This window comes from Opisthocomus hoazin, chromosome 3 (genome assembly GCF_030867145.1).
Source record: "Opisthocomus hoazin isolate bOpiHoa1 chromosome 3, bOpiHoa1.hap1, whole genome shotgun sequence".
Taxonomy (NCBI): Eukaryota; Metazoa; Chordata; class Aves; order Opisthocomiformes; family Opisthocomidae; genus Opisthocomus; species Opisthocomus hoazin.
The window spans coordinates 87,453,496-87,481,127 of record NC_134416.1 but is presented as its reverse complement, the minus strand read 5'-3'; the positions used below and the strand labels follow the sequence as shown (position 1 = coordinate 87,481,127).

General features: G+C 42.7%; 1 protein-coding gene across 1 annotated transcript; it reads left to right on the top strand.

Annotated features, from left to right (window-relative positions):
- The first annotated feature begins 1,265 nt into the window (after positions 1 to 1,265).
- SYCP2L (synaptonemal complex protein 2 like) lies at positions 1,266 to 26,935 on the top strand. Its single transcript, XM_075415304.1, has 32 exons — positions 1,266 to 1,301; positions 2,602 to 2,626; positions 3,648 to 3,733; positions 3,869 to 3,957; positions 4,059 to 4,093; positions 4,888 to 5,030; positions 5,480 to 5,532; positions 5,899 to 5,944; positions 6,744 to 6,836; positions 6,926 to 6,986; positions 7,406 to 7,554; positions 8,399 to 8,459; positions 10,694 to 10,812; positions 11,260 to 11,329; positions 11,494 to 11,539; positions 12,187 to 12,232; positions 13,114 to 13,175; positions 14,773 to 14,821; positions 15,796 to 15,851; positions 16,490 to 16,544; positions 17,121 to 17,277; positions 18,370 to 18,419; positions 19,196 to 19,292; positions 19,721 to 19,797; positions 19,958 to 20,018; positions 21,701 to 21,832; positions 22,546 to 22,670; positions 23,308 to 23,402; positions 24,872 to 24,971; positions 25,052 to 25,110; positions 25,591 to 25,660; positions 26,876 to 26,935. Exons 1-32 carry the CDS (start codon positions 1,266 to 1,268, stop codon positions 26,933 to 26,935), a joined length of 2,463 nt encoding a protein of 820 aa, XP_075271419.1.
- Positions 26,936 to 27,632: the final 697 nt, after the last annotated feature.

Genomic DNA, 27,632 nt, shown 5'->3' with positions numbered 1-27,632 from the left:
TATACAAGTCACTAATGTGATTTAAGGGTGCTTGCATCAGGAAAAGAGCTCCAAGGAAGCGAGACCTAGAGGGTGGCTTCAGAAACAAAATATTTTCTTTAATACATTGCATGAGCTGAGTGGGGAAAAAAAATGCTTACTTTTATTGCTTTACTTTCAGTACAGCAGCTAACATCGTAGCTTCACTTGTTACCTGACTTAGTGAGTTTGTGGAGTTTTATTTAAGCTGACAGTGGAAGGAGAGGATGAGTTTTGATGAGTCCCATTTGTGCAATGATGTAGAATTTCTAAATGCATTTTAAGCGCTCCAGCAAAATAGAATTTTAGTAAGAGAATTGATGAGCAGTTTGTGCTTTTATAGTTTTAAAAACTGACATACTCTTGATGAAGGTCCCCTTCTAGATACGCAGTAAACCAGATGCATTTAATCTGCAATTGTATTTGATCTTCTGGCACAAAGGCACAATACTGATTTCAGCTGGCAATACTCATAGTGGCAGAAATGCACTTGTGCCCAAGAGGAGTAATACCTGGATCTAGCATAGCTAGGAGGGAACAGTTAACGCTTGCTCTCTGTTGGCAAAGTTGTTCCAAGGAGTCCTCAGTCCAAGCTGTTGTAATCCTGCCTTGTAATTATGCTTTTCAGGGATATAGTTGCTCAAAATCCCTGTATAGAGAGATTATTAGTGAAGTTTCACCACTCTGAGCTTTGTACCTCCAGTGAAGCATAGATTTCTGGTTATCCATAGGTGTGAGATGCTATGAAATATGTTTAAAAAACATTAAAATAATGACGTTGAAAAAGCTTGATGAATTTTTAAAACAACATTGCACTGTGATTTGATGTCCTCTAGAAACTTCCGTAGGAGTGACCATGCCACTAGCAGCATGCCTTGTGTCCAGGAGGTCCTGAGCACCGAGAGTGGGTGCCTTGAGATAAGAAAGGAGGATAAAAGGAGGGCTAGGGAGGAAAGGGTGGATAAGTCCTGCTGAGTGTGTGTGAGGGTGGCACTTTTCATGTCCTCCTAGCAAAATTTGAGCTCCTTAATGCCACGTAGCTTTTGACACGGCACATGACTCTGAAGGTCAAGGGCTAAAAAACCCAAAATATGTGCGTAAGGTTTGCTGCAGATATATCTAGTTTAAGGATTATTAACTCTTTTTCCCAGGTTTTAACTGATTCTTTTAACTTTTACCTGGTATCTTGGTTTGAAAGAGCAAGAGCATTTGTGATCCTCATGGACCCAAATGAGAATAATTTTTTGATGCTACTTCTTGAAGACTTCTTTGACTCTGCGCTGGTACGTATGTGCATTAAGGGGACAGAAGGGTTGCTGTTAGTGAGCAAGAAAGCCGACATTCACAAATAGTTTTCTGTTTAAAAAATAAAGCGTTATGCAGACCACCTGCCCTGGGACTGAGCCTGGGATGCAGCTCAGGTGGTGGGGACGAGCGGTGCCCAGGAGCCTGCTCTGGGCTGAGGGTCGACGCACCTGGGAGAAGCTGCTGCGGGGCTGCACAGAGCTGCCGTGTTTCCTCATTTTCTAACACAAAGCCAAGTGTTTGTTTTTGCAGGAAAACGTGCAAAGAGTTCTGGTATATTTTGTAAATACAAGCTTCTGTGCTGAAGCTCTCTCTTAAAAACCCAAGTTACCGATGCTGAGCTGTACCTTGCATGCAAACGTGTTTGCCAAGGTGGTCCTGGCGATTTGTTGTTACGGTGTTTGAAACAGCTGATTTACTTTTAAAGAATACTCTGACCTGCTTCCTATTCTCATTTAGCTTTCTATTTTAGATATTCATAACTCCAAAGTTATTGGAGGCCTAGTGATGTAAATTCGCAGTAGGAAGAATGCTTTTAGCTTCGTTCCCCAAGCTGTTACCCCGGTCTTTGTGTCTGCAGCTTACTGGACCTGTGTCATTTTGTGCATCAGAATTTATCTGAATACTTACGACTTTTTAGGAGACTTGATAAAATTTGAGCAAAATCAGTTTTTCTATTTTCTCTACTAACCACATTGAAATTATAGGAAATATTCTATAAATTGTTTGTCAACATTTAATTTCTTTGTCTTCCTGTTCCATTTCTTCTGTGTGTTTTCACTGTAGAGGATGAAGTGGGTTTTTATTTGTGTTGTATTTTCTTTTTTTATAATTTTTATTTTTAATTTTCCTCAGGGGACTTTAATACTCTTCAGATACCATAAGTTATGATATCTAGTACTGTAGTGTGTAAACACAAAATGTGTTTTTACACAGGCCCAAATGTGCAGTGAAAGTAATGAAGTGATGACACAATGTGGGTTTTCCAGGGAAGCTGAGGGCACTGTGCTCTCGAGCGCTGCTGAAATCCCTGGGGCAAGTGGGTGCTTGGCTCCCTTTACAATCCCTGCGTAATGCCAACGTGTGTGATCGGGGTCACCATACGTGACATACCTGTATCGGGTGGCACCGCTTTCCTGATGTGGGCACAGCAATGTTTTAGGTTATTTTAGCCCCTGAAAGTTGTGATGGTGGGGGCATAAACACCTCAGCACTTTGAGTACTGCTGTTCTCGGGTTGTGGTGTGTTAACGCAGGCTTCCTTTGCTTTTTCCATCAGGTGATTTGCAGGTGCAGTGATGAAGGTCGGTATTGTTTTTCCTTCCATTCCTCGATATGCTGAATCTCAGTGTCGGGAGCACATTTCGTAATTCTGCTTGAACTCTGTCCCCTGTCTCTTCTCCCCTTCACTCCCTGCCTCCCCCTCCTCCTCCCCGCAATGTTTTCTTTAAAATCATCCTGCTAATTTTCCTCCAGCTAGCATTCAATAACATTTACATTGGAGCACAAAACCTTCTACTGTCTCTTTGCTTGATTGTTTTGAATATGCTGAAAAAAAGTCCAGCTGTGAAACCTTGTTTAAATGGTCATCATCAAGTATTTCGCTTGGTTGGAGCAAGTGGTGATTCTGAAAGGACTGGAGGCTAGACAATCTGCTCTTGCATGCCTGTTCCTAGTGGCTTCAGGTGCTATTCCCTTGCTGAAGGCAACCACCTCTGCAGAATAACACGGTAACTCCTTCAGCCATCCTAACTAGGCAGAGGGATGTCTGTCTGTCAGTCTCATTCATTCCAGTGACAACATTTGGTCGGTGGCTGCAGCTGGCTTTCCATTCAGGTAGGGTAGCAGGTGGTTTCAGAAGGAGCCAGTACCTGTGTGCCCAGGCATCCAGGCTCCCAAGACGTGTAAAAACGAAGCTTTACAGTGTGGGCCAGGCAACTTGAGCTTATTTGTCCTTGTAGCTTATTCTGGTGGGAGCAGAGTGGGCATGAGCATCTTCTGGTTAATGCTCTTGTGGTTTGCTCTGTTGACTTTGACAAAAGTCATATATTATGGATTTATCTCTTGTGGTTAGTAGTTTCTCCTTTCTATACCTACTTAAATAGTTACCCAGGTCAGCAATTCAAGTATCTGGAGCTTTATTTACAGAGAAGTTACCATTTCCCTTTTCTGTCTAGGATTAGATGATTGGAAGCTTTGTTTTAAAACGAATTCACAGCTGGGATATTTTTACTCCTTCAACACAACAAACTGTAGTTGCTTCAACTGCCTTTTGTATGGAGACCAGCTCATTGCTAACTGTAACCTTTCAAATGATTTTTCTAGGGAAGAAAGAGCTGGTGAATTTATTTTTACCTGAACTAGGGCATCTAGTGACAGAAGCAAATATTTGCTGCGCTCTGCGGCAGGAGGTAAGACTCCTACTAGGAGGAGAAAATACAGAGGCATGCTCACACAAGTGTGTGTAATCAGATTGAAACTATAGGAAAAAATGGTTACTGAATTCTACCCCTTCTTGTTCTGCCCCTGCTTCTGTGGGGGGAAAGGCCTTGAGGACTCTCAACTCTATACTTGACAGTGTCCCGCGGGAGGAGAGAAAGAAATTCCCTCTGTCTGAAGAGATGTGCTCGCTCACGTAAGTGGTTTTCCTTCCAGCTCCTGTAGCTAAACGCCGTCTTCCCTGCAACATGAGTTGAGGTTATTTCCACTTTAACTTGTTGCATTATGTTTTTTCAGGAAAGACATTGCAAAAACTATACTGGAGGTTGGTGGTAAGAAGTACTTAGTGATTATTCTTATGAAGGTGGGGTTCTCTGGCTTTACTTCATCTGCTGATTTATTATGGATGAGTTATAATTTAAATTATATTCTTGTAGATAGTTGATTTTTGGGGAGGAAAACCAGTTGAGAAGATTAATATAGTTAATATTAATAAGTTAATAAGTTAGCAAGTTAAATAAGCTAATAAGAAAATATTAATCAAAATTGTTAGATGCATTAATGCATTAGTCCTTTTTGGTTAGTATTAGTAATTTGTATTGACTAATAAGAAAAGCTAAACTGATGTATGTAGAAAGGTAATTAGATCCTCTTTGCATGTGTTTGCAAAGTATGCTGCCTGTTAGTCTTTAAAAAGGAAATTTTAACTGCTTTGCCCTGATGTGGACAAACTTCAGTTAGTAAGGTTTATAGCCTCTGGAGTGAAATCTAATGGTTTTTTCCCCTATTAATAACACTTTCTAGGGCATTACAGTGGTACATGAAATGTAACTTAATCCTAGCGAGTGAGTGATGAGGCTTTGCTCTCCTCCCCTTCCCGATCCCCAAGAACAGCACCCGACAGACACGAGTGTCGTGGCTAGAAATGCTCCGCACCTCGACCTCGCCGAGCCGAGGGGATGCCTGGAGCTAATGCTTGGCTGTCACCCTCCGCTGTTTTCCTAGGTGAAACTGAAGCTAGCTGATGAATACCACTGGGTAGTATATTAGTGCAGGAGAAGCAATGCTATAACCCTCTGCTATGCTGGTGGGGGATATTTATCATGTGCTTATGTTTACCATGTAGATTATGACCTTCAGGTTGCCCTTTCAGAAGCACTTTGTAGGTTAATGACAAAAAAATGGAGGGATGACCTTGTTCACCACTGGTTTGAAGATAACTATCTTGCTGAAGCTTTCAAAGAGATCAAGGATAGAGAATTTGAGACGGTGAGGGTCCTTATTTTGAAAACAACATGCTTGACAAGTCTGAATAGGGGCTAGTTTTGCTTGAGTTCAGTCAGGATGTCCTTGTAAGACATTCCTACAAAACTGATTTTAGAAATACACAAAGTTAGTTATTTGTGGATGGTGGGTTTTTTTTTTAATATCTGGCAAATAAAAAGAGGCATATTGTTAAAATAACTCTTATTTCTAAGTTATTTTACTTCTAACAAAGAAATAAGTTAATTTTTGTGGTTTATGCTTGGAGGCTTGCTGGTCATAAGTTGGGTCCAAGCATTTGTAGGAACCTGAGTGTTTCTTCCCTGGTGGTCTTTGGCATCACACTGACTAGTTAAGAGCTCATAATTGGAGTAGAGGTTACACAGTACAATAGAATAACTCTTTGCAAAAAAAAATTTAGCCTGATCCTTAATAAGATGTTATTTATCCTGAAGGACTGCAGAAAATTTCTTAACCAGCTAAATGAAAGGCTCGGGGATGAAAGAAGGTAAGCTGTGAACCAAGAGAATAAACTGGTGCCATCATTACTGCGAAGGGGAAAAACTAGGATTGTGAACTGACTTGGAATATATTAAAAAAAAAAAAAGATTGACATCACATGTGAATAATTAAGTTCTTAAGAAAGAGATTTTATTCTTTTTAATGGTGGTTCTTTTGAAAGTAAAATCAATGAAGACAATGCATGACTACTAAAGTACTGTATTCTTTAAGCTACTCCAAGCTTAATTTACTTCTAGGATTTTGTAAATTCTTTTTTGAACAATAAGATTAGTAACCAATCTTAACGATTTCACCTTTCATGAAGTCAGACTCTGATGTTGAATGTATCATGTGAAGTCTGCTTTTCTTCCAGAGTCTACTCGTTTCCTTGCATATCTGCTTTTGCTGACATGAACGAGGTAATAGTCCTTACCACTGTGACACCTTGCCTGCAGTGCTACCGCTCTTAAAATGTTACTTCCGTGGTGCATGGTTTCCCTCCCCCCTCCTGTTTTTCATTAAAGAGCTTAATTTTCTGTAGTGTAGAGTGTAACCTTCAATTCTAGTTGGAAAGTTTGCTTGTTTGTCACTTAGCTCCCAATCTGCTCCTGCTGACTTTGCTTTTATATCAGCCAAATGATAGAGGCAGCACTTCTCTTTGTGGTGATGACAGAAGAGAGATCTCTAGAAGGAAATAGGAGGACAGGACAACTCTGATTCTCTGGTAGAGCTGCTCCCAGACTGCCAGAAAACAAGATTAGCCTGATGTCCATGCAGGAGAGCTCATAGTAGCAGTTACAGATCCTGCAGATTGCTTTACTGGTCTTTAAGTAAATGTACTTGTGGCACCATTCGTGACAGTTGTAGCGAATCAAAACCAAGCTGATGGAAGCCAGTTCCACTGCTTCTGCTTATTCCAAGTGCTCAAACACAGTAAACTTTTGCAGGCTCTTTCCTGCCAGAAACACGCAAGCGTTTGTGTTTTGCCTTTCCCTTGGCTGATGTAGAGCCACGTCTGACTTTGTGGGTATGGTTGGGTGAGCCATAGGCTGGCAACTTGTGGGTTGATCCTAGCTGTTATTTCTGTAAGGCATGCGTGTGTGTACATGCATACGTAGGACAAATTTTCCAATTTTGTCTTGTTAAAGAAAACTGTGAATGAGACAACAGTTGTGGGGTTTTTCTGGGAATGGCAGCGCTGCTGTTGTGCTTCCCCAGGTGAAGAAGCCGTCGGATGAGAAGCTGGAGGAGTTCTGGATTGACTTCAACACTGGCAGCGAGAGTGTGACTTTCTATGTGGACAGTAATGAGGTAACAGCAAAGCCCGGGTGGCCTTGGGTTAGCCTGACGCAGCGGGTGCTCGCTCAGCCCTTCTGATGTGGTGGCTTTGGTTTTCCGAGGGTGCTCTCTGGGACTCTGTGAGGCTGTCGAAAGAAGCAGTCAGCAGCTACAGCCTGAAGGGTAAGGTTTTCCAAGCAGCGCTATCCTCCGTTTGGCTGTGGGCCCACAAGACACAGGGAGCCGCCCTAAAATCTCACCACCGCCGAAGAGAGTTCCTGTTCCTTCCCCTCTCCATGTCACACACTTTGATGGTCACCTTGAACCAGCTCTACTTGTTGGACTGTCTGGGGGCCCGTTTAGCACAATAACCTCCCTGCCCTACCCAAGCAGGACATGTCGAGGGGCTGGTTTGTAGATGTGCTAGGGAACAGCATAATCACATCTAGATTAATGAGAAAGAAATGGGTGAACAGAGTTATTGGAAATGTGTGGGCAAGTTGTAAAAGAGACTGTTTTAAAAAAACCCAAACACTTACTCAGATGTTTTTGGGGTGAATGTCTTGCTCTAAAACAGATTTAACTGCTTTTTATTTACACAGAGGATGGTGGAGAAAAGACTGTTAAAATTTACATGAAGATTCCTGCTACTCTTAACAAAACAGAAGCAACAAAAATCAGAATATCTTTCAGTGCTGAGTTTGAAATCTTAAGTATACTTAAAAAAGTCCTGGGAGATGAAAAAATGATGGTAAGCTCTTAGCGTGAGTTTTTTTTCTTTTCTAAACTATATTTTACTTGATATACCCTGAGCAAAAACATTGTGTGCCTTCTTGGGTCGGGTTCTTTTTTTGTGTCCGTTTATTTTATGTGTCTGTCTTCCCCTTGAGGATCTTTGACTCTCTGTATAGACGTTCTTAGCGTTGTTCTGGAAGAGAGATTAGAGACTTCAGGAAAAGAAGTTTCAAGGGACCCAAGTTTATAGTTTAGAAGCTGGAAAGTTAAACTTCTTTGATTCAGTGTGATATGATTAGTCTTGAATTTTTGAAGTAGGAAATAAAACCAATGGCCTTTAATGGGATAACTTGAAGTATAAACATGCTCTTGCACCATCTCAAAGCATTACATTGCACAGGATGAGCAAACTGTGATGCAAGAACCTGGAGATGAGAAAAAGGATGCTGCAAGACACAAATCTTAGATTGATTTTGTAGATAGAACTTCTAGATTAAAAGTATAGTACTTTTAAACCCAAGTTTTTTATAAGCTAATGTAAAGACACAAGGGGTGTTTGTGTGGGTTTTTAATTTTTTTTGTAAATGTTAATATGGTTAATTTTTTTATACTTGTGATTCATCCATAGACCATGGGATTTGCAGAAAACCTTACATGACAGTAAATAGCCATAGTATAGTGACTGTCATTTATCCTTGCAGGAGCAGAGACCTTTCCAAATGGTCAACTCTGCTAGCATCCAATGATTTGTTGTTGGTGATTAACAACTGTTAGTTTTGTTCTTAAGTAGCTGACTTTACTAGATGAAACCTCTACATTTTGTAAGGTCACTTTCACATTAGATTAATTCACACCAACAGACAAATGTGGCTGAAGAGGAGCCTGTCCATGCTAGGAAGCAAGTCAGGCAGAATGAAGCAGGTGATTATTTTTTTTTATTATTTTATACTGTTATTTTATTTCATTAAATCTAAATTGTTGAGTTTTAAAAAGAGTACTTTCATTTGCAGTCCACAGCTTGCAGTTGACCACATTGGAAAAAAAAAAAAAAGCAACCCCCAAGATCAATCCTGTACTGCTCATATCTTGCAAACTTGGTAACTGGTGTTCATGGTGGACACTGAGTCCCTCTATCCCAAGGAGCTACGGGCCATCATAGCCATGTTCTGCTGGGATTGCATGGGCAGGGGAACTGCTCACGCAGATGGGATCTGGTAGTGCTGGCAGGTAGCCTGGCAAGGCACACCTCAGCTGCTGGCAGACTCTGACGTGCAAAGAGCGTGCAGTAGTGTTTCTCCACCCGCAGCTGCAGTGCGGTGGGATGCACGCATCTGTCCCCTCTCACTTGCCTCATGCGTGGTTTTGGGTTTGGCTGTGCTGTGCAGACGTCTGGGGGAGACCCCGCAGGAGGGGGAGCGTGTGTGGTGGTGCAGCCCCTACCAAGGCTACCTGCAGGGATGTGACTTCTGTTTCTTCCTGACAACACGATGCAATGGAGAACGGTGCGCGTCTGTCCTGATGCCCTGGTGATGCCCGGCACTGCTGTGGAAGCGCAGGTGGGGGAGCAGAAGTTCTCACCCGCAGTCCCTGTTTTGTACAGAGAGATCAGCAGCAGCACAGGTCCTCTGCAGGAGGTGACCCACTGCCATATGCAGAGGCATGGTGTGTGCCACCATAAATACCTCGTGCCACAGGGCTCCCTCTGCATGTGCCCCAACTACAAGCGTAGCTGCTTGTCTTATGGTAGGAAAGGCTCTTAGCTGGACCTGGAATATCCATGGATTCCTTCTTCTCGCCTCCCTACAGCTGTATTTCTTTGAGCACGCTGCATTTTCTGTGATCAAATATAATTTCCCATGCTGCCAGTCAGCATCTCCTGCAAGGTGTTTCCTTCCAGAATTATTGTGCTGAGTTTCATTTTGTTCCAAATATGGTAGATGTTGAGGCCTGAAGTACAGGCATGATGCTTGAGTGCCTGACCCAAAGGAAGGTCCAAGCCCAGCACTTGTCCAAGAGGAAGAGAAAGTATCTCCTTCCTTTCCCTCTACCCTGCTCTGAAGTTCTGCTGTAAATCCCCACCAAGGCTGTGACCTGTAGTTTAAGGAAAAGCTGCTATCGGCACAAAAGCAAGACACACGTGGTCAGAATTGGTCTTAAACAGGAAATGTTTCCTCAGTTCAATTCCAGTATCAAATTATTTGGGAGGTGGCTTTTTTCCTGTACGGTGACCTTTACTCTTTGAAGGCTAGGATATGTCCTTGCTGCATAATTGGGTACTGCAGTTTTTAAAGTGATTATTTTTTGTGTGGATGGTTCCTTGGTGTAACTTGCTTGACAGATCTTTTCAGGTCCTCCAAAACAATGAACTTGCAGCTCTCTTTCTACTGCTACCACCCACCATTTCAGAAAACGAACCCTGAGTTTGAATTGCCCTTAGGTTAGGTTAGCATTCTTTCTGTGCCTGTGTTAAAAGCAAATTTTTACTTTCCTCTTAGCTACTGTGCATGTCAGATTCCTCCAGGTGAACATGCAAAAGAGCTACTTATAGCTCTAGGTGTCTGAGATGATAACTTCTTCAGTAGTCCTTCCTGTTTTCCCCCAGTAACATCCCAATATGAGCTAGAATGGAAGCCCTCCAGATTCTGGAGTTGCAGGTGAGGGAGAAGCTACTTCACCAGGGTCCACTGTGAAGCACACGTAGAGATACAAGGGCACTACTACTTGAAGCAATCAAGGAGTATGAAGGGCAGAAGGTAGTTTGTCTTTCCAGTGCCCAGTAGAGATTCAATAGAGGGAAATGGAGATGGTGGAAGATCCTGCTGGTTTGTTGCTTTAGCCAGACACAAAGGGTTGTTCCATGTCTTCCAGAGCTAAGGGTCAAGGTAGCAATAAGTTCATAAATTTGTACATATTCATATAGTACGAAGGGCTTAGAAGTATTAGGCTCAAGATGCTGTTTATTTAGTATTGCAATTCTGCACTAGGTAATTTGGAGATGTTTGATTTTTTTTTTTTTTTTCTGTTAAAGGATAACTTGAGATATTTGCACCTAATAAGTTGTACTATTGCGCTTTTATGCAGTTGTGTAAGAATGGAAAGGAAATGTGTGTGTTCAGTTACCTCAATAACACTCTCACCCCATTGCTGTTCTGCAGTGATACCCGAATCCACCAATTCACAGGGCAGGAAAGATCCTTCAAACACTGAAAACATGGAAGCTCTATCAGACAACTTAGCCTCTCAGCACAGCCAAGAGTTAACAGGCACCGTACCGGTAAGTGTTTGGTGTATGGTGAAACAGTCCTTGTGCCCTTTTTCTCCTCCTCAGTCTGCTTTTTTAAGAAGTGTAGTTAAAACCTTCTTTCGAAGAAAACTAGTTTGTACCTTGATCTGACAACGTTTTTAAAGTCTATCTTGTATTGGTGAGAAGTCAGCCCAAAGTCTTGCCTCCAGAGTTTGCAATTTTGGCAAAATTGCTTTAAAAAGAAAGAAGAAATTTTATTTCATCTTATAAGGGAATGGTGGGACGCTTTTAGGGAGAAGCTCCTAGTACCTCTTATGCAACCTAAAATGTTTTTGCGTGTGGCTACTGATGAACCTGTCCTCCAGTTGTTGCCACAGGCTAGCCCTGAAAATCTCTGTTCCTATTCCCCCCCCCCCCCCCCCCGCTTCTTTATTGATCATATGCATGCTCTGTTCATGGTTTTTTGTCTCTGAGCAGAAAACGGTTAACTCTGGTGTCACCATGATTACCGTGAGCCAGCAGACTGATGTGGAAAACGCTAACCAAGGCTCAGGTCAGGCATGGCTCCCTTCAGTTCCTTAAGTCCAACTCAGTTAAGTGTCACCCAGGTGACGTGGTGAAGGCTCTACTTTTGTGGGCCTGAGAGCAAAAGCAGATAGTGTTTAATAGTAGCTCCAGAGGGTGAAGCTGTAGTTTCCTTGCCTCCTTCAGCAAAAAAGTCCAAAACTCCATCTCCAAGGATGAAAGCTAAGCCTAGGTGAGTGTCTTATAGACCAAAAGTTGTGAGGTGGGGTTTTTTCTGGTTTTGTTTTTTGTTTTCCCTCCTCTGGGCTTTTAACGCATGTGACTTTGAGGTTTACTCTGTCAATTATTAAACGGAAGAAAAGGTTCTGTTTTGCCACCCTGGCTAGCAAGGCTGGTTGCCCAGAGTTACAGCGCTTTGGGGCTGCAGAATGGTGATGTTTGGTTTATTGGCTTGGCTACTGCTTTGGTGAGAATTTTCTCTCTCGTCGTTGATTTAATTCAAATACAATATGAGCATACATCTGTGTGTCAGAGTGTAACTTCAGCTGTGTAACTGGACCCTACCAGATATATAGCTATTCATAACGAGGACCATGAATTTTGTGAAAGATCTTGTGAATTTGAGTTCACCTTGGCATTAGTAACACCTTTTTTTTTTTCAGAGCTTTGCAGGACAGCATTTCTTGTAGTTAATCAGCTGGACTTCCGTAGAGCTATTGATTAGTTTTCTTCCCTGTGCTCTTTTTAAACCACTGCTTTCATGCTAATTGGTGCAAGTTTTTTTTTTGTTGTTGTTAGTACTTCACAAACTAATTCTCTGGGCTTTAAATGAAAAGCCCCTCAGTACTGCATTCCCCTCGCGTGTTCTTTTGTCCCCAGTGAGAAGCCCCTAGAAGAAGAACCCATGGAAGACTCCACGCCAAAGGTATGTTTGCCTTGAGGCCCACCTGACTGAAAAGACAAGGGGCAGGGAAGAGCTAGTTTGGTGGAGCTGCAGAAGAAAGCTAGGATGGGTTGACCCACTCCTGCCCTTGAGCAGTATCCTGGGCCCATGTAGTGTCATACCTGATGTGACGTGCCATTTAGCACCAGGAGTGAGCTGCAGAAGCAACAGTTTCCACCTCATTCTAGTGTGGCCCAACCAAGCAATTCAAGCCCAGCTGAGTTTATTTGGTGTATGTATCCCCTGGCAGTGGTGTGCTGTCCTGTGTCCAGGAGCACGGCGTGTGAGTAGCCAGTCCAGGCCCGTGTGGAACAAACTCACACAGGAGCTTGCAACCAGCGTAAATTAGCAAGTAACAGAGAGCCATCTGTAGTTGTGTTTCTTTAGATGACTTGTGCACTTGGAAATTTTTGTTGATGTGTCCAGATATTTATAAAAATAAATCTATGCACTACGTGAGAGAAATTAAATTCCAAAAGAAATAATTTTAATTTAGAATAGGTACGTAAGTTATGTAAGAAATTGTGTTTTAGGCTTGTTCTTGGGTTTACATTTCTAGGTACGAGGTTTAGATTTTTTTTAACTACAGTTCAAAGGTTTTGTAACTCTTACCCACTGCACAATGAATTCAAAGCTTTTAAACTACTTTCTGTATCCTTGGCCTCCCAATTTCAGCTCTGGGAGTCCCACGCTCGCTGGTAGCAAAGAACCTGGCAGGAAACAGTTGCAAGTGGGTGGTGGTGGTGGTGATAGGAGGAACAGTTTCCTGGCACTCCTTATCTCTGCTTTTAGCAGCCTCTAAGATAAGAACTTGACCTGGCATGTTGTGGTTTTATATCCTGCAACTCTCCCCTTTTCAGAAGGATGCTACCTCAGAAAAGAGAAACAGGAAAACAAGCGCGGCCAAGGAGAGGACAGAAGGCAGGTATGACACACAAGCCCTGTGCCCTTGCAGGGTCTGGTGTACCAGCTGATTTTCAGACTGTTTCTAGTATTGATGAGGGGAGGGAGGGCACACGGGGCAAGCAGGAGATTATGAAAAGTCATAATTTATCTGACTGGGAACCTTTGGATCCCCAAAGCAGTAAAGGCTTTAGAAGCTAGGTCTAGTCTGCCAAAAATGCCCTCACCTCTAGCATACTATGTCATGTTGGCTTTTCCATTTTTTCTCACCCAACCCTATTCCTCCCATTCTCCAGTGAGCTGAGCGATGAGTGGCAGCTTCATTCACAAACACCTAATCATTTTCTGATATTGTCCCAGTTTTTTGGTATCTCATGTCCTGGAGTTTCAGGATGGGCTCTGTCTCGGTTTGTCCTCCTCCCTCGCCCTCATACATCTATCTGCTTAAGTTCAAAGCTAGTGGGACGGTGGGCAGAAACACTCGAGGGCTTGAAAGGGGTATGTGGTCTGTGGCCCTGGCATTCTGTCTTGCTGCACCCTCCCCTCCTGCTCTCTCTGCCAAGTGTTGTGTGCAAGCTAATGTCTGCTGATGGGCAGGAGAGCAAATGAACTGTACCTGAGGATTCCTGATGCAGTTCTGGCTGATCCAGGGCTTCCTTGACTGTCCTGCTTCAGTCTACTGACTTCTAGCTTAAAAAACCCCCAAATGTTTAGATGATTTTTTTTTTTTGATTGCTTGTAGATAAGAATGGGAATAATTGATGCAGAATTGCATCATAACTGCAGCTTCTGGGTTTTAAGATCAAATAACTCGATGCAGCAAATAGCGGTCGTAAAACAGGAGTAGAACTGTAGAAGTTCGAGGCAGAGGTGGTCTTAGTTCGGTCGTTCTGCTCCCTCTAGTGTTCCACCTGAAAATGAGCGCTTTCTTCCTTCAGGAAGCTTGAATGAGAAGAGCTCAGTTCTACAGTCTTCCTGTTCTTTTGCTAGTAAGAAGGGCAGGGTGTACGGTATTTTTAGCAACAACTGTAGGATTTTTTTTTTTCTTTTAATAGTTACAATTTGGAGGAAGAAGTAAAGGTACAGTTAATTTTAAACGTTGAAAGACATGAAAACAAAATCTAGATGCATACAGAGAAGTGCTTAGAGAACAAACATCAAATGTTAGACTCTTCGAAAGGGGTTTAAATGGACTTTTTTTCTCTCTTAAATGTTCCTGAAATTCTTTTCCTTCATGATTTCTTTCTATCATGTACTGTTATTCGTGATGTGGGAATGAAATGTCCGCTACATAAACAGGGATAGGCTAACTTGTTTGTATCTTCTGAATATTTCTCTCAAAATTAAAAATTTACAATAGAAAGGGTGAGAACAAAGACAGATGATAATAGAGACTAAATAGGAAAGGAACAAGTATATATATATATATATATGTGGTTTTTTAGATGCTGAGAAAACAGCATTTTTAGACACACAAAGTATTTGTGCATTCAGTGTATAACGGAGTTCTGAGGGGGATCAGAAAAAACCCATGTTATCCCTCCCCATATTCTTAGTGAAGTTGTGTAGGGTGATTCTTCAGGATTGTATGTCACTGCCACATAAATGTTGTCTTGCAGGAAGGAAATCTATGACTTTGAGAACTCAGACTCTGCAAGTCATGAAAAGGTAAAGTTGAGACAGCAACTGTTAGGAGCTGCACTAAGGTCCCAGCTCAGCAGCTAATGGAGAGTGGTAACTCGAAGCAGGGGATGTCTCTTACTGCAGAAATGCGGTAAGGACGGACACGCTGTTATAGCAAAACAGGCAACTGGGAATCTGAAGTTCCTGTATTTCTGTACGAGGTTATACATAGAAATATATTTTGGGGGTGGGGAGAGTACTTATCACTTCTGGAAGCTTGTGGTGTGTACTGTCTGATAAAACTAACTGCAACGGGGATTTGAGCTGTTGCTTCAGTGAGGCTGTGGGACATCTTTGTAATTGAAGGCCAACCTCTATTTCCATTTTACTGGATATTGGAAGCAGGCTGCTGAGCATCCTTTACTTTGTGGTCCTAGGCTAAACCAGAAGAGACTGAAATCTATTTTGAGCTGCACTTGGCATGTTGGGAACCCCTGGTTAAAGCCAGTCACTGCAAAACTTTTGTTGGAAATTCAGCTTGACTTACATTAGCAGATTGTGAGAAAAATTGAATAAAAATGAGTCACTCTGCCTGCTTTGGAACTTTGACTGGTGTGGGTTTTCCCAGGAAGCTGAAAACTTGCTCCTGATGGCTGCTGTCGGGGTGGCTCTGCTGTAGAGACCTTTCAGTCTCTTCCCTGGTGTGGGTGCTGTCACTGCTGCCTGTTAATTCAGAGGCGATGGGCACTGAATGAGACATCCCAAATTTCTCCCAGAAACCGGCCACCATCCAGCCCTCGCTCGTGCCACTGTGTGTCAGCGTGAAACCCTGCTCCATGGCACTCAGACCCATGCCGAGTGTTTCATTCAACAAATCGCACTCCTTTAAAAAGCTGAATTTCTGTGCTGGACTTGTAATCCATCCTCCTCTATCCCTTCTGAGTTCTGATACTTTTTGATTTTGTACGTGATTTTAGGGGGTAATTGGACTTTTGGACAAATACCTGCTTCTCTCTTAGGTTGCTGAAGCCAAAGGAAAGATTCTCAGCCAGAAAGTTTCTTCACAAAATCAGAGGTACAGGATTATACATGCACCATTTATGAACGTTTTGGCCTGTGAAAGAGGAGTTAGTTTGCCTCAGTTAAGCTGTTTTAAGCTGGGATCCAAATGACTGTGTGATGTTTCTAATGAAATAATTCCTTGCTTGGCTGCCACAGTGTCTGTGGATGTTATCAATACTGACATTTAAACGGTACCTGAGAATATAAAAGTTACTAGAAATAATAACGGCTCCTGTCAACTTTGACAATAATAAGACTTTAACTCTTAAACCCCTGCCTCCCCCCCCCACCCCCCCCCCCACCCCGGTCATATGCCTAAATTACTGATTAAATTTTTGAAAAATTCTTAAACCCTCTGCCTTGCTACCTCCAGTTATTGCAAGCTGCAAGGGACTTGCCACCTGTAAGTATGTAGCCTATTTTTCCTTTTAAAAAGGTGCTAATTTCCAGGTATACCCGAATTGCTACTTTCAGAAACCAGGCAAAGAAGAAAAATTTGGCTAGTGACTGCATGTTAAGAGTTTTGTTTTCCTGCTGATCTCTTAATGAGCCCCCTGCCATTTCCGTTTGTCTGTGCCCCTCCTGCACTGCTGTGCTGTGCTATTGCAGCATCTGCTCGTCTAACTCGGGTCTGTATGGGTTGCTTGGCAGGAGTCATGACATTGGAAACAAGAACGAGGAATCGAACAAGCTCGAGAGAAGGCCGGTAGGTCGTCTGTGCCTTTGCATCCCCAGAGCCTTTGACTGCTGTGTGCATCCACCTGTATGAATCCGTTGCACCCTTAAAGAGGCTGAAGTTTAAGGCTTACCCAGCGCGGAGTTGGAGGGATGTGACCCTGTTAGCTTTAAAATAGTCCGCTTGCTGCTGTTGCTGAAAGCAGTGCTCAGGGTGCACCGGGGCTGCCAGACTAGCGAGTGAATGTCTGTGTTCATTTTTATTTTCTCGCTGTGTTCTTGGCTGCAGTTCAGGCATGCCGAGGCTTTCTTCCTTGCAAGAGCTCTTTTACCTGGATGCAGGAGGGAGGGAAAAGGAGATGGATGGTGCTGTAAACCCTATGCTGGCAAAGGGCAAGCATCTGCCTCTCAGTGTTTTTATACTGCTGGTTTGACAGTTAACTGTTGCTGTGCTGACAGATTTCACAGCTTAAAATACTTTAGGTATCGCACTGTGGGGAGAGAGCAATGGAATAATTTGGTAGTAAATGCAGGGGAATGGATGGAGGGCTTCTGGGTGGGCAGACGGAGCTGTCTGAGCAGGACTCACTCTTAATAGTGTCTTTAGTCTGGTTACAGGAAACATCTTTTCTCTGAAAGCAATAATGAAAATACAAGCACTGGTCAGAGTGAAAAAAGCTGGATCCTTGACTCTCAGAAACGGTCATTCCCAAAATCTCTTGACTACACCCGAAAAAGACCCAGGGTGAGAAGTAAATTAAAAGGTAAGCTTGGTCTGCTGTTGATACTTAGCTGCGCACGACGAACTGTACTGCAGATAAGGAAATGGCTGATGATGGTCTGAGAAGCAGGATTCGACTGAGTCCTGAAACCAGTAGGAGAGGGCAATCTCAAGGCTGGCAATGAGCGGGACCCCTGTGGACAAGGTGCTTCGTGCATCCTTGTACTTGAAGAACTGGGCTCCTGTCCCCTTCCTTCTGGTGAACGTACTGGGGTTCAAACGTCCAGGTGGAAACTGGGCACCTAAGTGTTTACATGGATGCAATCCTCTGCGTAATGGGGCTGAAGAGCCTGTGGGTGCTGAGCTGATGGCTGCTTTGGGGCTCCTGAACACAAGAGGAGGAAGATCTTTCTGGAGAATCCCATAACTCCTCCCTACAACTTTCCCTACTCGTGTCTCCGGAAATACAGTTGACTTGGGGAATAAACCCTGAAAACACACGCAGTTTGCAGACCATGGCACACTGCTTCCCTGTTTACATGCTGACAGGCCAATTGTACTCTGAGTGATTTACAAAATCAGATGTGACATCTCTGGTAGTATCTTCTGTGTAGGCCTGGCCAAAAGCAAACTTGCCCTGTGGCCACCATCCATTACTGTGTTGGCTGCTGGGACCTCCAAATTCAAACTCAATTGCCCTGAATGAGTTGGAATGTCTCTGTTCCTCTCGTGGAGGATGAGCCTTGCTCAGGTAGCTGTTAGTTTCGGTAGGGATGAAAAAGCAAAAGAAAGTTGAGGGAGAAATTATACTTTATGCTGTTTTTCCATGGGAGTTGTTCTCACTCCAGTACCAACCCACGTGCCCTGGCTGGGACCTGGGGAGCACTGCACAAGCTGCTGAGCCTGCCCCTTTTTTGGCAACTGCTCTGGATGCAGCAGGTTGTGTGCATTTTCATTATTTAGAAGCTTTGTTAGAAAGGGGTTTTGAAGTTTAATTCAAGAGTTGTGAAGTTCTCTCTTGTAAATATCTAGAAAACTAAACTCAAAATTAGATTATTTAGCTGCAATGCAAACCCTAACTGGGCAAGGCGCACAGTTATGTTGTCAGTAATGAGGTAAGCTTTTCTTCTTGCAGTGCTTCCAGTGTCTTCTGCAAGTAGTGGCAGTGACTACCAGACAAAGAAGGTAAGGAACTGTCTTGCTTAGGTGCCTCAGATTTAAAAACCTTACACATGTAAAATGTGTACAAATGAGTCAGAATTAAACAAACTGGTGTTATCTTATCAAACGTTCTGATGGACAAGTTTGCCTACTAAGTGTTGCTGAGGCTGCGTTGGTCTACTAAAGGCTGGGGAAACAAGGAGGTCTTAGGAAAACACGTGACACTTCATAGAAACAACTGTGCATGAGCCCTGAGCAAGTTGTTCTATAATATTTACTTGTGATAGATGGAAAATTGAGCAGAAATTGGCATGCTTGGTGTGACACCAGGCATACATCAAGCAAAATAAAATACAGCTTAACAATGCCAGACCTTTCCAGTGCCCAGCCATTAAGTGCTATCAAATGTTTTGGAAAGGTCCCCACATAAATACAGAAAGAGGGGAAAAAAACTCTCCAGAACTGGTAATTGCATTAAAAGGTTTTCCCCTGGAAACCTTTTCTTTTCTCTCTTGACTAAAATCCTTTGATTCTGCTTATGAAAAAGTTCTTCCACTATACAACTTTAATGGCAAAAGGGACAACTTCTGCATGTGTTGAACTTCAAGGCACAGATCTCCTGCAGTGTTGGAGAGCGCTATCAGTAAGTTAGGCATGTTTCAAGTGTATATCTGCTCTTAGTGTGTTTAAAAACTCAACCAACCAAACGAGAAAAACACTCCGCCCAAAAAAACCTCCCAAACCCTACTTCTATCATAAAGTTTAAATAAAATACATGCTTAGACTTGGTTTTGTTTTAGCAGGGAGCATCAAGGCGAAGAGCTCAAAAGGAGATGCGAAGGAAAAAAAGCACATCCAGCTCCATGGGAGACAATTTACATACAGTGGATCTTGCTGGTATTTCTTTCTAAATCTTCTTTAATGCTTTAAAAAAGTTGTTTTCATATTTGTGGGTGCTTTGGGTTGTTTTTTGTTGGTTTTTATTTAAAAAAAAAAAAGCCTTTTTCCTTTACATTTTCTTCGTAAGCATTCTGCCTCGTCATGTTTTTTTGGAATGGCTACAAGGGCTGGATATTGTTTGTAGATAGTCTTTTGAGCATGGAGAACATTATCTGGGGCTAATGAGAGCTGAAGGAATGAACTTAACTGGCAGCAAGAAGTAAGACAGCCTTTGGACTGAGTCTGAGCCGCTGTCTCTTCCCTGTGTGAAGAGATGAAGAAGCTGGTGGCTTGTTTTTTTTGACATATGTAATTAAACTGAGATTTCTAGTCAATACAGGATTTAACCTCTGTTGCCTGTGTTGCTTGGCTGATCTCTTGCACAGATGAAACACTCTCAGAGGAGCTCAAAGATGGTCCGCTGTCACTTGATGCGTCCAATGATGAGGAGAAGGCCACACAGGTGCAGTATGCAGTACTTGAACCTCCTAATCTGCTGTCAGGCTACTTCTCTAAAATCAGTGCATCGTGTCACTTTGCTCCCTATAACCAGACGAGTCCCTGACAGCTTGTCTGCAGCGCAGGGTGGGCATCTTCTCACAGTGTTGTCCTTCTCTCCTTAGAAGTTTCATGATGCGTCTGGGAAATCATCAAGAGAAGAAAGTTTTAAGCGGAAGGACTCAGGTTTGTCAGTCTCGGTAGCATGGAAGAGCTGCTTAAAAACTAGAAAGGGGTGTTGACAGAGTTGTTGTCATTCAAAAACAAGTAGGCACTGAGCTTTTTGATATTTGAAGGATACTTTTTGCATAAGAAATATTTTCTATTTCTCTGTTTTATACGTCATGACAGGCTATGGCAAGATGGTTTTATATACATTCCTGAATTTGTCACTAACTCTTAAATCCTGTCCCTGACCACAGGTTAACTATTAGTGTAGCTGTTAAGAGCTGGGAATTAACAAACTAGTGACCCAAGAAAAAAATATGTGAAATAAGTAAAAGGGAAGAAACACAAAAACTAGTTTTTCATGATTTGAAAGTGCAGTGTGACTTAAAGTTAAAAAAATAAGTATCTCTGAAAGGTGGCTTTCTTTATACCTAAGAATATGTATGTAGACCATCATTATAAGCATTTGGTAAATGGTGACTGGTACTGATGCTTATTACTGCTGTAGATTTTTTTAGTTAAGTGGTACTTAAGGACCTTTCTTTACTGAAACAGAACGTGCACAAACTAATTAAAAACTGCACTACAGTCTCTTTGTGATTGGAAGCAACTGAACTTCAATAAAGTCTAGCAGCAATGGGCTGTCTTCATCCTAATATTCCCAAAGCTGAGGTAGTTCTGAGAGAGACTATCTTAAAGTTGTTATTGTGACTATGAGCCGAGTCACTGAAGCTTTGGTCTCGGGGGAAAAAAGCATTCCCTTTCTCATATTCATATTCCTGATACATCTCTTACCTGTCCAGCATTTGCAGAATATACCTTCACTGCACCAATACACCTGCTTAATTCTGGGGGAAGATAAGTGCTGAGGACGTTATCACTTTTACTGTACAGTTGGAGAGGAGCTGATACCATGCGAAGGCAGAAATAGGGTTTTGTTCAGAAATTTCAGGTGTCGTCTGTGACTGCATTTGAACACTTGCTCCGTGAACCCTTACTGTACTTCAGTACGCTCCTTGTGGTCTGACTGTGCCCGTAGTCCTGGGCTCCACCACCTTGCTGCCCTGTGGAGACTCCAGAGAGGTGGTTGGTCAAACACGGACACCTCACTGAGCTTGGAAGAGTGAACACCGAAACAAAGGGATGTTTTTTTGCAAGTTTTCCTTAAAATATGGGCTGCAGCCTCTTTCACTCTGTTCTGAAGGGTTTTCCTGGGTTAAAAGTAATTGTATGGTAACTCTAGTGAAGCTGCAGAAAAGAAGGCTGTTACGGGTGTGAATAGTTTTTCTCTGTCCTATGTATTTATGCTTTTTTTTATTTTAAGCAGCAGCTGAAATTAGCTCATGAACAAATGATCTTAAATGGATTGTGAGCTTGGGCTGGAAAAGTGAAGGGGGGAGAAACTTGGACAGGAGTGTTTTTTCTGATTAGAAAAGCGGGTCAATAAATGAAGTTATCTTCAAGATGGAGATACACAGCTTTCCAGTTATCTGCTTAGCACTAGGCAGTCTACTTGCTTTTGCAGTGAAGTCTTGTTCTGTCCTGTAACTGTGATGCCAGAAGCGCAAAATGCTTTTCTGCCTGCTTTTCTGAAGGATTGGTAATTCCAGCGGTGGTTTTTGCTGGAGTAGCTGATACGTACTGCTACATACCTCATGCGAAAGAACAGGTCTATTCTGAAACATATATTCTCTTTCTAGATATATTAAGTGGCACTGTCATAAAAAAGCCTAAATCTTCCAGCTGGGAAACAAGTCTGTTGCCCTCTGATGCTTCCTATAAACCAAGGAAACTTCTTGATTCAGTAGAGAAGGAAGTGGAGCGCCAAACAGGTAAAGACAGGTTGGCAATCAAGGTGAAGTGTTTAAATGCTTTCAGCTTTTCTTTTTTGATGGCAGAAATCATAGTCACGTGGAAGTTTGATGAGGTACCTGTAGGGAGGACATCTTCTCCAAAACTCAAAATGTAGCAGAAGGCATGCATTGTGGGACTCTCATTGGATACCACGTGTTTAGAAGTGTGAAAAAGGAAATTTGAGTTTCCTAACCACAATGCACTCAGGAGGCCACTCAATGCCAGCACTTTATAGTCTTTCTGAATAGTTCCAGAACTATTAAAAAAAAAGAAACTGAAAAAAGCATGCAGATAACAGATGAAGTAACTGCAAAACACTGCGAACTCCAAACAGAAAGGGGTTAAGCTGTCCTCGAAATGAATAAGCAGAAGCCAGGAAAACAGTGGCCTTTTTAAAATGTATTTTTAATTATTGTGCTGTGCTTTTGCCTTATCTGTAAATATATTGCTCTTTGTTTGGTTACTATCTTGTCTCTTCTTCTATGCTGCTTCCTAATGAGTCTTTCTCAATGCATTTTGGGGCAGTTTCTCTCCTGTTTGTGAACTCTAGAAGAGCAAGACTCAAATCTGCGTTCTCTAACAAATGTTGTTGTTCATATGAATATGAATGACAAACCCTTCAGTAGTACAAGGGTTTATATTCCAGCAAGCCCTCCAGCACAGCACTAACTGGGCATACCCTTTCTCCTAGCTCAGGAAATGGATAATAGTGTGGATGATGCATTTTTTTCCAAGATGCTGCATGAAGACTTCAGTGATTCAGGGGTGATTACTGCATTTGAAAGCTTTATCGGCCAACTAAAGAAATTGTTCTGGGTAATGTGCACTCTCTTGACATGTGTGCCATGTGTGGCATTTTCTCATAGTAAATGAAACTACCTTTTTATCAAGAGGGAAGTTGGTATGAATATCCTATCTATGTTTTGTGCCCAGCAGAGGATTTGTACTGGATCAGCACTTTGTATTGTACAACCATGATTTTTTTTTTGAGTTGGTGTTATGTGTTCACACTAAATTTTTAGCAATAGTCCTTGAATCAAAGCTGTAAGTGGTTGCATTTACAGATCAGTTATAATTAGAATGTACACAGTTTGCATTAATGCTGCTCTGAAGTGGTACTAACAAAGATTTGGTTTTGTGCGGTCAAGTGTGTTGGTATACAGGTGAAGTTCACTTCTTTGGTGGCTGAATAGCATGATCTTGACCTGAAGTTGCATGAGTTACATAGAGTTCTGTTGGTGTAACTAGTGTGGTTGAATGAAATCAGTTCATATTTGCAGTACACTGCCTATACGTCATATCCCTTCTGTTTAAATCTGACTTAAGATGGTTTCCACTAAGCTGAAAGTCAGACCACAGAGGGGTTTGCCTTCCAGGGAAAGGCTTTGCAAACTAGACTTCTAGGTTTTGGCTTGGGCTGTTGCTCATCCCTAATGGCATGTTCTGTGGTTAGTCCCGGTACAAGAGGATGGAGATCAGCGCACAGAACACCCTGAGGACTTCAGAGAAGAACCTGTCTGCTCTGCTGAACCAGATACATGAGTGCAGGTAAGCTGCCTGCTGTTGGCTGAAAACAGCTTCAGCTTTGCATAAATCTTGATACGAAAACAAATGCCTCTTCGTTAGTGAACCTGACAGTAAGCTGCTGTGCTCATTCTGGTTTGTAAGGCAAAATAGCTTGCATGCGTATCTCTTTTCCTTTTTTCTAAAAAGAGTTTCAGAACCATAGCTCCTGTGATTTATCCTGCTTTTCCTGTAAGGGGAGAGTGAATGGATTAGTTAACGCAAAGCAGGTTTGAGTTAAGAGCAGTTGAGGAAGTGGTCCTTAGACTATATTGTGACTGTCATCAGTGTTCACAAATCTGTTTAAATACCCTCCTGTTACACTTAGTAGCTTCTGTTTCTATGTGTTTTAAGAATGAAGCCAGACTCGTATTTCCTTAAGGAAGCAGGGGAGAAGAAAAGTAAGGGGTCTGTTATAGACCCATTTCTGTAGGTTGTTTCCATGTGCACAAAACAAAAGCCAGCTAGCGGACTTTACAGTCACCAGATAGGACTTTAAGTAGGTCATTTTGCTTTATGGGTTGTCAAATTTCTCAGATAGGAGCTAAATAAAAAAATCAATTATAGTAGTTATGGATTTGTTATAGCAAAAAACGAGTGCAGCCTGAGATCTCAGTAAGTCTATCAGACCTCCATATCTACTACGCATTCTGTTTGCAGGATTTAGTCAAATGTAGTATGAAATAATAGCCTTTAAAGTGCAAAATCTCTGGTATTAATAGAATCTCTGTGCGCAGAATTTGCTTGTCGTTAAGGTACATGGAGAAGTTTGTGTTCCAAAAACAAAGCCAGGGAACATTTTGGGGTGGAAGATAAAAGCTGATGGCGGTGACCTGCTGCTATGCTTTGATGTTATGAATTAAGTAACCTGGAGCCAAGCAGAGCTGCAGGATAGTGGGGACAGAGCTGTACTAAATCTGTCCTACCACAGAAGGGTGGTTTCTGAAGTCACTATCAGATGATGGCTTGGCATCCCACTGCCAGGGGAAAGGTGGCAAACCCAAGAAAATAAAGGTGTTGCTGGTTAAGGTTTAGAAATCGCTGGCATCCTATGGCAACACCGTATGTGTGTGTATCAAACCCATAGTAGGAAAACCCATCAGAAGTTATTTGTGCCAAGATGCTGCCTTCAGCTTGGGAAATCTCTGTTGAAGTCCCTGGAGGCAGGGAAAGTATGCAGGGCAAGTATTGCCCTGGGAACCCTGTTGTGCACTCTGTCCTGGACCTCCGTTACTGGCTGCTGCTTGAGACAGGCTGTTCAGCTAAACTCATCTTCAGTTTGACCTGGTACAGCTATTCACATGCTCTGTGACACCTGAGAACAAAACTGCACAGTGTACTTCAACAAGGATGTTTGCTTTGCCTAAGGGCAGGTTTGGTGCTGAAGGGGTTGTCATCTCTCTTATGCTACTGCACATTAAAGTGTCAAACTTGTTTCTGTTCTCCATCACTAGACTGAGTAAGCTGGAGACCTTCCAGAAGATTGTTGTTGAAGAGCTTGCCAGTCTTGAGAAGGAAACTCAAATCCTGGCAAATATGGAGAAGGACGCAGTGGTGTGTACAAGGTCTCATGTGCCAGCCCACAGAGGTACCTCTTCCCAAGTAATGGGGGTTTTCTTTGGGGCTCTTTTTAGGACTTCTGGAACGTCCAGCTGCTCAAACTGAATTCTTTCTGCAACCAGCAAAAGCAAAGGTATGTGTCTACTAGCTGTCCTGCATGCCCACAAGTCCTCTGATGGTCAAACAGGGTGCTAGTTGGGCTGGTTGTACCCTCGCTGGTATATCGGGAAGTATTCTGAATCCGGTATGACACCTCTAGTTCGTGTCCATTGATGGAGCCTTTGCAGCTTCGTGGCGTTTTGAATTGGGACTAGAGTGCAATGAGGGACTCTCTGCATGGGAAGTTGTGCAGGACAGGCACCTGAAACTCAAGAGACCTGTACCAGGATCTGGAACACGATGTACCCTCTGGTCACTTCTGTATCTACAGGTCAGAGGTGGTGGAAGGAGGCAATCCTTTCCTATATAAAAGATACTGTGGTACAAATGCTGGGCAAAAAGCTGCAAAAGGGGGAATCCTGAAGTTCATTTTTGTTGACAAATCTCTATGTTCAAGTTTCATCAGTAAGTACTAACACTTCAAACAAACTAGGCAAGCTCACTTTTCTTCCAGAATTCAGTCTGTTGACTCGGCCCTGGGTGAAACAGCAAGGACTTTTGACGACACGATCCAGAATACAACGGTATGTGCAGTGCATGGGCAGCTCTGTATGGGTGGTGGACTTTGAGCCATGGCCTGACTGATAAGTGTTGGCAGTGAAAAGAGTCCTGGGAGGGGAAACTTTTGGATAGCTGGTCTGTGGGGCTGGTTCCTCACAGGACCCCCAGTCCTGATGCATAGAAAGCAGCGTTTGTCCTGCTAGGGACTAGGGAAAGTGGTGAAAAAGCACTCGCCTTAGGGAGAAGGTAAGGACAAGGACCATCAGGTAGTGATGCTTCTCTTGGGTTCAGGTGTTGGGGATTCCTTCATCCAGAGGCTGGTTTCTATGTAGTTAGTGATCCTTCATGCAGTTCTTTTTTGTTGCTTTGTCCCACTTACCCTTGGAGTTGTGTATCCATGACATCCTGCAGCTAGGAGCTCTGCAGCCTAACAACATCTTGCATGCTTTCTCTCATCTGCCTTTTGGGTCTGACAACAAAGTAGCCTTGATGCCTCTAAGTTTGATTTCTAAAGAACAAATTTATTCATTTGACTTGGATCCCAGTTAAATATTCTGTTTAAGTTCTTAAACTCTTCAGAGTAGAATCACTAGCTTATGCCCTCGCTTTAATTAGTATATTAAGCTGAATACTCTGTTAACTTTGATACAATGCTTAGTTTCCATCTTGTCCACCCCATCACACGTGCATGTATATATGCTACTGGTGCTGTTCCAGCTTTTATGCGCAGACCTGACAGCTTTGGGGGTCTGGCGTTCCTGTAATAAGGCTGGGGGATTACTATGATGTGTGCGATGCTGTGTGTCTCCACTGCACAGAGCTGAAGAAAGCTCCCTGTGTTGAAGGGACAGCTGTGTCGGTGGTCACTACAGTAGACTGGGCCTGGGATTTTAGAAAAGATGAGAACAGAGGGCTTGCTTCACTTAGCTGTTAAAGCTGATGTCCTGAGGCTTTCCAGAGGGAAGTGTTTCCGTTATGAGCACTGAGCTGCTCAGGGACATAGGCCTTTCCCTTACCAGGGGCTGCTGCTGAATGACACCTTCAAAGAGGGGCAGTGCTAAGCAGCAATCGCATCATGGGAGCTGCTCATCCTGCAGCACCTTGTTCCAGGGTGGGTGCTGGAGGATTAAAGGCTGAATCTAAATGTGCTTCTAGGATCTCTAGTTTCTTTTCTTATGCGATATAAATGTCTGTATAAATTTCTGAACTGTTTTTCATTGTTTTTTTCCTTCCTGCAGTATGAACACCCAGTGAAGGAGGCAGTAGAAAACAATGTGTTCATTGTTCCTTCTGACTAGCAAACTCCTGAACTCATTAAAGCTCTTAACATTTGAGCACCTTATGCAACATAGAGAAGACGATACTATGAAGGGTGTTAATCTATTTTAAATGGAAAGAAATACAAGGGGAGGAAAACAACATTGATACTGAGCCTTTTTTTGCTGAAAGAGAATATACACTGCTGAGAAGTCCAATTTTGACCCCTGTGTTCATAGCATCAACTTTTTCTGCAAAATGGTAAAATGGGTCCATTAAATACCATGAATTAGCCACCAAACTGATGCACGTATACTGGCTTTCTTTGAGTATTCTGCTAATACATTTATCAAATGTAAAAGCATTTAATGATTGATTCTAAGTAAAATATTGTTTGCATAGGATAACAATCTCCTTATTTCTTTCAAACTGATGCACTGTGCATGTCTGGAAAGGTACTCCAGAGTCCCGTATATCCTGCATGGGTTGAGTGAGAGGTAGCCTTGCTTGCATCTGTGCAGCAGTGTGGGAACTGCTGGCTTGAAACCAGAGCCACTCCATTCTGGGTTGCAGAGGTGAAAGCACGGGGATCTACTGGATATTGGCCAGATGCCTGATGGCACACTGGAGACTGTGGAGGGCAAGAGACTTGGAGCATTGCAGAGAAAATGGCAAGTGAAGCTGGAGAAGATATTTTTAAAACCAGTGACTATTGGATTCTAGGAGAGTTCAAAGTAG